General features: G+C 37.3%; 2 protein-coding genes across 2 annotated transcripts in view; both read left to right on the forward strand.

Moving 5' to 3' along the window:
* Positions 1-2,791: 2,791 nt before the first annotated feature.
* Positions 2,792-6,678, forward strand: LOC121406477 (peptidyl-prolyl cis-trans isomerase FKBP9-like). The gene is made up of 3 exons (XM_041597488.1): positions 2,792-3,042; positions 4,575-4,693; positions 5,094-6,678. The coding sequence occupies exons 2-3, from the start codon at positions 4,626-4,628 to the stop codon at positions 5,578-5,580; spliced, it is 555 nt and encodes a 184-aa protein (XP_041453422.1). The 5' UTR covers positions 2,792-3,042; positions 4,575-4,625; the 3' UTR covers positions 5,581-6,678.
* Positions 6,679-10,254: 3,576 nt separating this feature from the next.
* Positions 10,255-12,629, forward strand: part of LOC121431045 (insulin-like growth factor-binding protein complex acid labile subunit) — a 3,254-nt gene continuing 879 nt past the window's right edge. Inside the window, exons 1-2 of the mRNA XM_041628517.1 lie at positions 10,255-10,398; positions 11,554-12,629. Coding sequence (XP_041484451.1) covers positions 10,255-10,398; positions 11,554-12,629 — 1,220 coding nt within the window. The remainder of the gene's footprint in view (positions 10,399-11,553) is intronic.

Genomic DNA, 12,629 nt, shown 5'->3' on the forward strand with positions numbered 1-12,629 from the left:
TGGGGATTCGAACTCACAACCTTGCGATTGCGTTCTAACCACTGGACCAACTGGATTGTGTAGTCCAGTTGACATCATAATAATATTCATCAATTACGCACATTTCAAATATTGCTTTTAACGCTGCTTTAGATGAGTTCCATGAAGGACGATTTTTTCGTCCTGGAATTTCTTGGGGACATTATTAATTGCCCGAGAATGCTATCACCACTTTTGCTGGAGCCAAGTGTCGATGTATTCTGGGCTACAGACCCCCTATACCAAAAGAAGAAGGAAAAAAAACGCCGGAAAAAAAGTTAATAACAAAGGTATGAATTGTGTCATTTGTTAAACTTTTTTTTGTAAATGAATCTCATTTTTAATAGCTTAGCCTACGGAGAAACAATTATAGGATTGTTATCCAGACTTTTCTTTTGAATCATCGTATTTTCTTGCTTCTTCCTGGTTCTCTTTATTATTTTTTACTTGAAAATCAAAGGGAAATGCAGACGAAACTGCCCCCCCCCCTCTGTGAATACACATGGTCTGTCTAATCACAACGGCATGTATTCTCATTGTGCATAAAAACGACTTTGATACGAAATTAAGTTGGGAAATAGTTATTGATGACGTTTGTACCTGATTGTATGGCGCATCATTCCCACACATATACATCTCAAAGTTGATATGGCAACTTATTTGTCTTTCATTTTTTTGTTGACTTAATTTTTGGGAGGACGTTCCAAGAGGCGGTTTTTTTTTATAGTGCTCATCTCCGTTTTAAGAATTCTGCTCTATGATGGGATTGGGAAGGAGGGGTGAAAAAAAGAGAGAGGAGATAAACAATAAGGAGGCTTCTGAAATGAAATAATAAAAAGAACATTGTAACATTGTCATGGGTATGCTGACACTCCTTGCATGTATAAAATAATATTACCACAAAACACATATACCTTCACACACAAACACACACACATCCATCCCGCACACACGCACACCCGCCCGCACACACCCTCTGTCTTCATTGTCTCTGCCCATCTCCTCTATATGTTTGCACTTGATATCATGGTATTATATTTTGTATCTTCTGTCTAAATTATTTCAATTTTATGTTTCAGCCGCGTATTCCTCGGCATTCTCCCCAACCCAATACCACTCACCCCACTTTACCCCTGAATTCCTTCGTTATTTTCTCTTTGAAATGTAGCGTGCAAAGGGGATCGTCTTCCGAAATTAATTAACTACAAATAAAAACGTTCATTCAGGGGTTATTTGAAGTACCAGCATGAGTCGTATCGAGTGGGAATAATACAGAGCAGGGTAACAATTCACGTATTTCAGCGTTCTATTTCTCTCCCCTCGTCATTAAGCTATCGATTGTTCGCTCGTTACCCGCCCAAAGAGGAGGAAAAATTGATCGTCTGTATGCTAGCTACTTCCAGCTATTCTAATCTAATTAAGGTGTAATTGATAAAGAGGGAAAGGCTGACAGTAAGGGGGTAGCCAGGTTTTTTAATTGATCATTTTTTATGGGGGAGGGGGCCTTTCCCCCCTCGCCGTTTTGGGGTAAAAAAATTCCCTGAACTACATGTTATGTTTAAAATTAACTTTGCCTTTGATTTTAAAGGTGCAGATATTGATAATATGATTTTGATAAATGATAAATAAGGGAAGGTTTAAAAACCCGCTAAAACAAAATTTTGATCAAAGTCTAACTTTTCAAAATATTGTATTATCCCTGTGAACAGTGAAACATTCGTGATTTGCAGTTCATTTTTTTTATGTCACAACTTGAACATAAGATATGCAAATTGGTCTTATCAAAATAAATAGATTCGTTGATATTCACAAATTTTATTCTTGAGCCGCATTTTATCTGGAACGTAAAAATTTGACAAAGTATTGAATATAGTGAAATCTTAAAAATTCTCCTACTATCACCCTTTTTGTGTTACAATTGTAGTCAGTAAAGTACCATTAGCGATACAGATATCTTATAGTTATACGATTGATATATTTACAGAGCATTAAATATGAAGAAAACATGATAGAATTTATGGCTTTATTGAACGTTATATACAGTAAAAACGGCGTTTGGGAATTACAAAACAAAACGCTACGAAACTTACAGTAACAGTAATTTTTTAACAGTTCAAAAACCATGCTTAATCTATTGAGACTTAAATATTGAAAATTGAACTATGTTGTTTAAGAGTTTAGATACTTACCTTAACCATTGAAACGATTACTGTAATGTTTATTATAGTAGACAGCGTGGTATAAAATTTTAAACAACCTTTTTACAGTGTATATGCGCGCATCTCATTGGTTGAAAAACAAGAAGTGTTTAATTTTCGGAGTTGCAATTGATCGTACGTCTTTCTCGAACGGAACACTCCCGCATGTGTGTGAAGGTGAGTGTGAGGGAGGGAGGCAGTGTAAGTGTGTGGGGCCGGCCACGGGGCGCCGTGGCCAAGTGGTCTAAGGCACCCAACTATACCAAGGAAGTCCTGGGTTCGATTGCAGGCATGGCCAGAACAAGGCGTTTTATCTACTTTGCTCTTTCATCTACAATATTGAAGCCAACGCGTGCATGTGTTTAAAAAATACAAGAGTGTGTATGTAGGGTGCGTTTCTGTGTGTAATTCTTTTTTTTTTACAGGTGCATGTGTATTGTTTATTGCAATAATTTTCATGAATGAAGAGGAAGAAATGAAATATCATTTTTTAAAAAGAGCGCATCATATGTAATTGATAAACGTCCATACAAATTCAATTACACACACACACACATACGCTCGCACACCCCACACAAATGCGTGAGCGGGACTGTCTAACCCTCTTACAGTCCCTCCCAATATCAGTTACGATGTACTGAAATTTTCAGTTTACTGGCTTTGTAGAAAATGATGGCAAATGAGTATACATGAGGTGGAGAACTCAAGGACAGAATAATTTAATTTTTATTAATTCGGAGTGCAACTTATCCCTTCTCCATTACAGGTTGACGTCATTTGTACAGAGGGAGCAGAAGAGGGCGACACAATACTTCTCACATACAACGTAAGCACACAGAGATGGACCATTCGGTTTGGGAGGCAGATTAAGGATCAATATTTTTTTTCAACCTCAATATGATTTAGAACAAAATAATGTAACCGCACATTTCTTACATTTCTATTTATTTTAATTAGTTTTATTACAAATAGCTTAATATTTTTTTTTAATTGAGGTATCTACCATTTTTTTCTTTAAACCATGCGCTCGGTATTAAATGCATAGTTTAATATTGATTTTCGCTTTAAAAATATGAGCTACAAAGTCAAAATTTTCACCTGTGTCTGTCATGTTTTATAAAATTGAAACCCTGGGGGAAAATCGCGGCTGAAATCATATCTATAGTGGTTTAAAAATGAACAAAGTTACCGAAAACAATTTCATCCCGTACACTAACATTTTTAAATTATTCTCTCCAGGAGATTTAGTAATCATGATTTTTCAGATTTTTTTTTTCCTTTAAAGTGTTTGTACCAATTTATTCATATTTTCCTTGGTGTTTTTTCATAAATATGTCAATACAAACAATATTTAATACTAGATGCATGACATCGAGGACCAGGTTATCTTTTAATGAGACCTTCGTAATGCTCGCCTACACTCTTAAAATAGTTGAGCAAAAATGCCTAGCTTTTAACCAACCCTGGGCCACATACTGTCCACACAACTATTGGTTAATTCTGCCAAATTGGGTAATATATTTGGTCATTGGAATAACAATTGCCAAGAATTAATCTATAAATATTTTGTTTTACCAACATACCTTACCCAACACAGTGGACAGAATGTTACCCAACATTTTAAGTGTGTATAGCTTACTTGAAAAACAAATTCAAATTCAATTACACACACACACACATACGCTCGCACACCCCACACAAATGCGTGAGCGGGACTGTCTAACCCTCTTACAGTCCCTTAAGAAAGCTTAATCGAAGCCAAAAGGTGCTACTATTACGGAGTTTCCCAACCACTAGACAGACGCTCTCCGGAAAGTTGAAAATATACTGTCTAAAGCCCTTCATGACAAAGAGGTCTACGTCGAAAATCGGTGGATCAAAATAGCAGTGCCGTACGACATAGGCGGCGGGGGGGGGGGGACGGGGGGACATGTCCCCCCTAAATTTGAGGAGGGGATTTAGTTGTTGATGACCTTTTTTTTTTTTTTTTTTTTGCTTGTCAATTTATTTTCCTACGTCCCCCCTAAAATTTTATGGTTGAGAACCCTTTTTTTTTTTTGCTTGTCAAAAATTTTTTGGTTGTCCCCTCCTAAAATTTTTGGCTTCCGCCGCCAATGCCGTCCGACGTCCGTGACATTAGACAGACGACGTATTTGCAATTTTTCGTCAGCTCTGAAACGTCTTACGAAACTGCTGTTTCCATTCACCAAATTTTCACAAAGTTCTTTCAGCTGTGCATTGTGTGTGATTTGACAAGCATTTTCAATAGATTTACTTTGTTGTAGAATCCACCCCCGTCGTAATTGCGGCGAAAACTCGCTAAAAATGTCATTGTCAACTTATTCTGTATGATTTTAGGGTACATTTGAAGATGGCGTTTCGTTTGATGCAACCAGACCCGGTACTTCGATGAATCTGACCCTAGGTCCTTCTCTGATCCAGGGATTCAACCTCGGATTGTTCGGCGCCTGTATCGGGTAAGAATCTGATTCCAAGAATATGGGAAATTTGTGGTTCTTGGGAATTTTAAGACGCATAAACGAAGATCATGAAAAGAAAATATTTATTTCCTCCTGTGATTGGTTCATCAAATGACGGGCGGTGCGGCTTTAATTATCATCAATATGATGATTATTATTGTCATTATTATTATTATCATTATTGTCATTATTACAAATAATAGTAACAGTCATATCATTATTAATTATCGATATTAATATCAGTAGTAGTAGGAACATCATCATCGCTATCTCCATTATAATCTTTAGTTTTTCATTATTATTTGTATCATCATTTTTTCTCCCATCAAATGTAATATAAACCTATGACAAATTTGTAATACGAGACTGACCAATTATTCTGGTACTTGATTTGCAGACAAACACGAAGAATTTTTGTTCCTTATCGTCTCGGGTACGGTGACGCCGGTGCTGGGGGTGTCATTCCGCCTAAGACGGACATCATCTTCCTCGTCGGGGTACTCGACATCTTCAAACCGGAACCAACAGAAACAGAAACGGATTACGTTCACGAGGTCACTTACGAGAACACGACGGAATTCGTCACAGTCTCCAATGTGATCGACGACTTCGACACCGGCGATGAAACTAATAACAACGTCATCGATAACAACCACGAGAAAGGCGACGGTGGTGGTTCTCGCGACCGGAATGACCACGTCCGAAGGCGCCCTCATCGTGGAAGATCCTTCTGGTGGTACGTGCAGTTCCTGGCTATTCCCGTCCTCATCATCCTCCTCATCGTCGATGCCTATTACCTGTACAAGATATACTTTCCCCATGGCCGTGTCAAGTTCTACAAGGTCAGGGACCATGAACCTAATGATATAGTCAACACTCTCTGAAAAAACATCCATGAGTTTCCGCTAACCTTGGTCCGTGATTAAATCCAGGGCTTACATTCAGGATAAAGGTCCAGTACATTTTCGTACTCTGCATCCTAGTCCAGCGCTGCCTGAGGGCACCGTTTCCCGAAGATGTCTGCGTCTTTTGCCTAAGAGGCTGTATAAACCTGTGCATGCCTGATGGACAATTTGCTCTTGATGATGCTTTCTTCTGATATTTCCCTTGACCTTTTGATTTTTTTTATATACAGATTTTTTTGTCTGTGCTCAATATCTTTTCGTTCGACTTTATACATGTTATATCTACTTCTGAATGTGAACAGCATCGCATATGTCGTTGCTATGGTTTGATCAGTCAGTATAGCAAGCCAGTCTTAAATTAATCACGGGGTCGGATCGGTATCTTATATGGCTCTAAACATTATATTTTATTAATCGGTTGAGGCCATGCACAGCACAATGGCCGGGAATGAGGTCCTGGGACTCATGGAAGTTGTAAGACAAGTTGTCTTCCTCCGACAGTGACAATTGTAACAGTTTTAGAGGGCAGTGCTACTGAGCCAATCAACACCAAGGATTTTACTGAAACTGTCAGCGTTAACAAATCAATCAGTGCTGACAACTTTCATGAAAGATCGCCTGATGTGACCCCGAAAGGAGCAGATCTGATGCGGAGATGGTAACATCGGAACTTATTCTCGGATATAATTCCGTCATTATTCAACTCACCACCGGAAAAGGAGTTATTCCTCCCAACGGATGATTTTCGAGTTAATTCGCTTTCTGGCAAGTGCAATTTCAACTCAACTTCATTCTTGTGCCATAGTGTCGTCGTAAAGCATTGGACATTCAAACTGACATTTCTTTTTCTTTTTTACCAACAGAGAGAGAGCATCAGCGTGGACATTTTTTTAAACGTTATACAGCCAGTCCAACGAAACCACTGACATGTGTAAAAGCCTAAACTACGTTACCTGGAATGGCTTATCATCGATTGGATTGAAGTTGATTTCACTGACTAGCATTCTAATACCTCAGTCACAGTTGCTCTACGGCAGCCGCAAGGCAAGTCGAAAACAGCCGTTTTAACATTTTTAGTTTAGCTTCATTGAGGTGGTTTGAATAAAAATGAATAAAACGGCTGTTTTCGACTCGCCGTACAGCCGCCGGAGAGCAAATGTGACTGAGATATTAGGGTGTGATAAACATTTGTTTCATTATTCCGTAGAGCTGGTTGCTTTTTTTTGACAGGTTCAGGTAGGACTAAGACAAATATTGCAATGCGTGTGTGTGTGTGTGGTGTGGAGTGAGGGCCTGTGTGTAAAGTTGCGCACGTGCGAAGTGGATTTTGTGGATGTGTGTACAGGTCATGACAGGTTTTAATGGGATAGTGGTGTGTTTATATTTGAGTGTGGGCTATTGATGATTTCATTTCAAAAGAAACCCTTAAAGGTAATGTAATATTTGCCGAATATTTCTGTTCAATGAGTGTGCAAAGGTAATTTTAATACCGGGAACTTTAAATGAATTAAAATTGCTCCTATACGCCCTAAAGAAAAAAAAACACATTACCTTGCAAGGGTTTTCTCATTAAGATTGTCTTTGTAAAGTGTTAGCAAGTTTTTGCTGTGAGTGACTGTGTTTTTCTCACCTTGATATAATAGGGAGTTAAAGATTAGAGACAATGATCATGACAATTCTTATTTGTTGGGTATTACACGGTGTTGGAAAAGGAAGACATTTGGCAAGTTTATTGAGAAACGCATTCGGACCATTGATTGGTGCTTTGTGAGAAGAACCCGACCAAGATTAGAGAGGTGTTTCATCATTGTCAAGTTGTGAGATCCTACAACTTTCCTTGGTTTTGATGTGTTGAAAAATACGGATGTTACTTTCAGCTTGGCAGTTTGAACTTATTGGCCCGTATTCTGAAGTCAGGTTTAAAGTTGTAGTTTAAGTATGGGAAGCCAAAAGTATCAAAATTTTTATTACGTTTTGTTTTTGTGTTTACTGTACTCTTTCCTGATTCATCGATGGTGAAGAAAATCATCTATTTATACTTCTTAGACGATCATGGATGATTTGAGAGCCAAATGAGCTGAAGTATGATACCTCTACTGTTAGTGATTTATGTAACAATTAGCTACCCGTACTTAAACCACAACTTCAAACCTGAGTTTAAAATAAACCTGCTATCAGAATACGGGCCATTGAAATTGAAATTAGCTTCTGAGGAATTATTTGAAATGGAAAACAGGACATTCTCTGAATAAATTTTCAATTTCCAACACGGTGTACTACCTCCAAATTATGGATCGCTGTATACCATAGCGTTGTACATAACAATGGAGTTTCAATGATTTTTTTAATGTGATTTATCAAATGCGATTCATCTGTGGTAGTATATTGGAGCTCTTTGCGGTAACTTTGAGGGTAGTGCGCAAACTAATTGCCTATACTGTATATAACTACGCTAATTGTGAAATAAAACGTTTGGGAGGTGAATTTGTGGTTTTATACTTTTGAAATTCAAAGGTGGGATTCTTATTGGTGTATACAGGTGTATATAAGTTTTGAATATGAAATGTTTTCTATCTTCGTAATGAATTTACAATTTGTAGATGTTGGTAGTGTGTGCTGTTTGTGAAGATAACCAGTGAGATTTCCAGTGCAAGTAGGGGCAGCGCCAGCATATATATATATATATATATATATATATATATATATATATATATATATATATATATATATATTGGGGGGCAATATGACAGAATGATTACGTCATATTTTGCTCAATAGAATTATAATCATGAATTGATTTGCTAGTTGCTTAGCATAGACCTTTTTTGTTACTATCTTTCTTCCATTTTATCCAATTTTTTCATTACTTTAAAAATCCTACCGGCAGGTGCCCTCCATCTCCTATGTGTTGCTGCCCCTAATTAAAGGCTTCATGTTTTTCTTCTATTTTTTCGATCCTTAAAAAAATTATACTGGCGGTACCCTCTAACTCCCATATGATGCTGCACCTGTGTTTATATTTAGGCCTATTAACTTGTTGACAATTTTGATGAAAGATTATAGTAAAGCTGGATAACATCTTTTGATCACGATTGACTTGGGTGATTTCCGTCCTGGTATGTCAAAAGACGCACTGTTGTGACAAAGATGACTGCATGGTGGGGGGGGGATCTTGATTAAAACCAAAGGCGAGATCAGGGTACTTGGTTTATAGAGGAGGGCAGAAATTAAAAAATAGTTTTACTTATTTTTAGATTAAAATATAGGTCTATTGTATAGTTAAGAAGTAAATAAATGTCTCTCTCTCATGCCTGTATTCTCTATCTCCCTTGAAAGTGACAAAGATGATCTTTTTTCCCCTGTTCCTTTCCTCACGTTATCATGGTTATTGTTTTTTTTTATTAAGGAAACATAAGTGCGGTCTCCCCTGCCTCTCCCCTGTAGCACCACCCTCGGTTATAACAACATGTATATACTCTAGTTGTAAACGGAAGTGCGATTCTTGTTGGCGCTGCCCTACAATGTGAAGTGGCGCTCTTTCTCTTTAAACGTAGTGCAATGTGGGATAGCTAACCTGTCTACAATAAAAAGAATGAAGCTATATCGTTCGATGTAATAATGATGATAACAATAACATTGAAAGCAATCTGATTTCGGCCCTTTTTTTTATGTCGGAGACAAATTAACCAAACAGGTTTGTAAATTTGAACAATCCTCTTTTCGAGATTGAACCAACTTAATGATAATAAATCATCAGAATTATTTAGTGGTCGCACTCACATTGTTCGGTGATGCTCCAGACAAGTGTCTCAAAATTACAATTATGTGAAGGCCATCAATATAGCATACAGAAGTGAAAAAGAAAATATTGGGCTACCAATGGTAAGATTGAGTTTTAAATAAGATTTAGTCATTATAAATACAGTCGCTAAGACTGTAGGCTTATAGATTGATTTCATTTGTTGTCGTTTAACGATTTTGATGAATGAAATCAAGCCCAATACCGTTTACATGTTCATGTATATTCCTATTATTATGTTTATGGTAAATAAAAAAAAATCAATGTCACAACAATAATTATGATACAATAGTCTTTTTTAAATGGACGTCAACATCTGGAACAAGGCAATTTAATCTAAATCACCCCTCATAGAACCAGTCCTGAAAAATGTGCTTGTAGAATGAACTTTGTACCGTTCATTCATCAGTTCTGCAACGTTATTGGTTCATCCCTGTTACTATAAATATGAACCAATCGCAAAAGATACTTATGACAACAAACGGGCTATCGATATGCCTTTTCCCCGCGAAATGGCAATACCGCGAAAATACGAACTCCGCTAAGAAATGCGAATATCGCACGAGCGGCAATAAAGTTACATTGTTGATCATGCAATTCTGCGGGAACTTTGCCAATCGAAATAGTGTTCTGCTTTCTAGTTTCTACCCATACAATTCAGCGATTAAATGGACAAAGATATTCCAGAAATCATGACGATGTACAGACCTACATTTGCTGAGTTTTCATTCACTATGCTGACCAGAATATTGCTTATACTTCTGTTGTTTTCAAATGGGACACTGCTGACGTGGGCTGAGGAGCTTGAGTGCTCGATTCAAAACTCTTCTTGGGAGAGACTTCCGATATCTATCATGTCTATTCCTAATGGATGCAAGAGAGTGAGGAACCTGTCGCTTCGTGAACGTTTGATTACTGACTCTGAGCTAACACCAGGAACATTTGTAGGCTTCACATTCTTGACGAAGCTCGATCTATCACATAACCAGATATCCAAAGTAAGTTCAAACTAAATCATACGACATAAGAAGTTAAGCAAGGCAAAATTATTTCAGCAAAATAAGGTTTATACGTTGTGGCTTTAGAATATGCATTTTGTTATGCAATTGTAGTTACCCCTAGCACTCACAAAAAAATATTTGTGTATAGAAATTTTTTTTTTGTATTAAGAAGATTTTTAAAAACTGTACTCGACCTCTTTGCTCGCGATATTTCAGAAAATTTTCCCCTTACACCATTATGTCTGCCCCTCCCCCCGGCCCACATTTCAGCTCATACGTTACTGCGATACACGCAATTACAGAGACTCGAGGATTTAAATTGTTACGGACATATTGTAAGTCAAAGCAATTATTGTACTGAAAGGTTAAAGCTCACTGAAATTTTGATAATTTTCTTAATATTTACGGATATGTATGTAGGCTTTACATTCATGACGAAACTCGATCTATCTGATAACAAGATATCCAAGGTAATTTTAAACTAAATCATACGACTTTAAGAAGTTAAGCAAGGCAAAATTATTTTAGCAAAATAAGGTTTATATACAATGTGGCTTTAAAACAAATACATGCATTTTGTGAAATGAAGGAAATATTTGTGTATAGTTTAGACAAATTATCTTTTTTGTACTGAAAATGATTTAAAGAATTGTACTTGCTCGCAACATTTTAGAAGCTTCCCCCTACACCATTTGTCTGCCCCCTCTACATTTCAGCTCACTACGTTAGTGCGATACACGCAATTACATAGACTCGAGGCTTCAAATGGTTACTGACATTGTATCAAGTCAAACAATTATTGTACTTAATGATTAAAGCTCGCAGAACTTTTGATAATTTTAATATTAACGTCAAATTGGTATGTCATACGTGATAATTAGCTTGGTCAAAGTCCGAGATATGAAAGATATTGAGTAAATCAATTGAAATTCAGTTCATTTATTTTTAATACTAGTGGCCCGAATTCACAAAGGTGGACTAAAGCTGTACCAGTGTTAAGTAAAGCCATGGGTTAACTAAACTCAGGCTGTAAATTTAGTCCACTGCGCTATTCTCAAACGGTTTACTAACTGATATGTCTACCTGTCCTGTCCATTTGCAGTGAAAATGACTGTTTTTTAAATATTTTTTATTTCATTGTCCTTTTCGTAGATAAATGCAAACACCTTTATTGGAGCACCACAGCTGGGGTCCATAGACTTGATGTATAACAACATAAATACATTCAGCGAGTTTGCACTCAATGGCTCAGAAAACCTCCAAAATATCTTCCTTGGACGGAACTACCTGATAGCTGTAGAAGAGACAACATTTCAACAAGCACCGGCACTAAGGCGCATCGATCTTTCGTGGAATCACCTTGCTAGCTTAAGAAATACCATCTTCCAACATCTATGGAATCTTGAATATCTTGACCTCCATGAGAACAAACTAATCAATCTACCAACAGACATATTCACGGACCAGTCACTGTTGATCTTCTTAGATATATCAAACAATTTGTTATCAACCCTAGAATCCAACCATTTTATCAATCTGGTTGAATTGAGAAAACTTGATTTGTCTGGGAACAGGTTGATATCCATTCATGGAAGTATTTTTTCTCTACCACATATTGAGAGGTTGGATTTGGGCGAGAACAGGTTAACGCATCTCGGCAATGAAACCTGGCTCAGTCATGTTGAGCTGTACTTAGAGGGCAATCCATGGGTGTGTGATTGTTCATTCCAGCCTTTTCGTTCAGGATGTCTCTGGGTGTCCCCATTCTGTAACATCATCGACTCTCCAGTCTGTACCAGTCCTAGTGATCTAACTAGACATCATATGAAAGGGTTTATCAACCAGACATGCCATGATCTTCAAAACAAGGTTTTCATGGTTAGAAATCTAACTGACGACAAAAAGCCAAATAATAAAAATGATTCGAACTATGCAACTGGACAAGATAGCAATATTAGTGTAGTTCCGAGCTCCTCATATTACATGTTGTTGGTTTTAGTGCCTTTATGTATTCTTTTTGCCTACGTTTATTATTCGCTCAGAAATCTTAGAAAAATAAACCATGTCGTAACGATTCGAAGTTCAAACAGTGAGCAACCTACATTGCCTCTTAAAGAACCTGCCATGAAAAGGCACTGTGATCGTGGTGATAGCACTCCAAGTAAGTTCTCGTCCCAAAGACCCAAACCAACAGCCAGACCTTCGAAGAAAAGCAACAGACGTTTTTG

This window comes from Lytechinus variegatus, chromosome 1, assembly GCF_018143015.1.
Source record: "Lytechinus variegatus isolate NC3 chromosome 1, Lvar_3.0, whole genome shotgun sequence".
Taxonomy (NCBI): domain Eukaryota; kingdom Metazoa; phylum Echinodermata; class Echinoidea; order Temnopleuroida; family Toxopneustidae; genus Lytechinus; species Lytechinus variegatus.

Bases quoted from the DNA above. Each gene is read 5' to 3' on its own strand.
- LOC121406477 (XM_041597488.1), top strand. From the start codon at position 4,626: ATGAATCTGACCCTAGGTCCTTCTCTGATCCAGGGATTCAACCTCGGA. The intron at 4,694-5,093 runs GTAAGAATCTGA...CTTGATTTGCAG, and splicing joins TTGTTCGGCGCCTGTATCGG to ACAAACACGAAGAATTTTTG.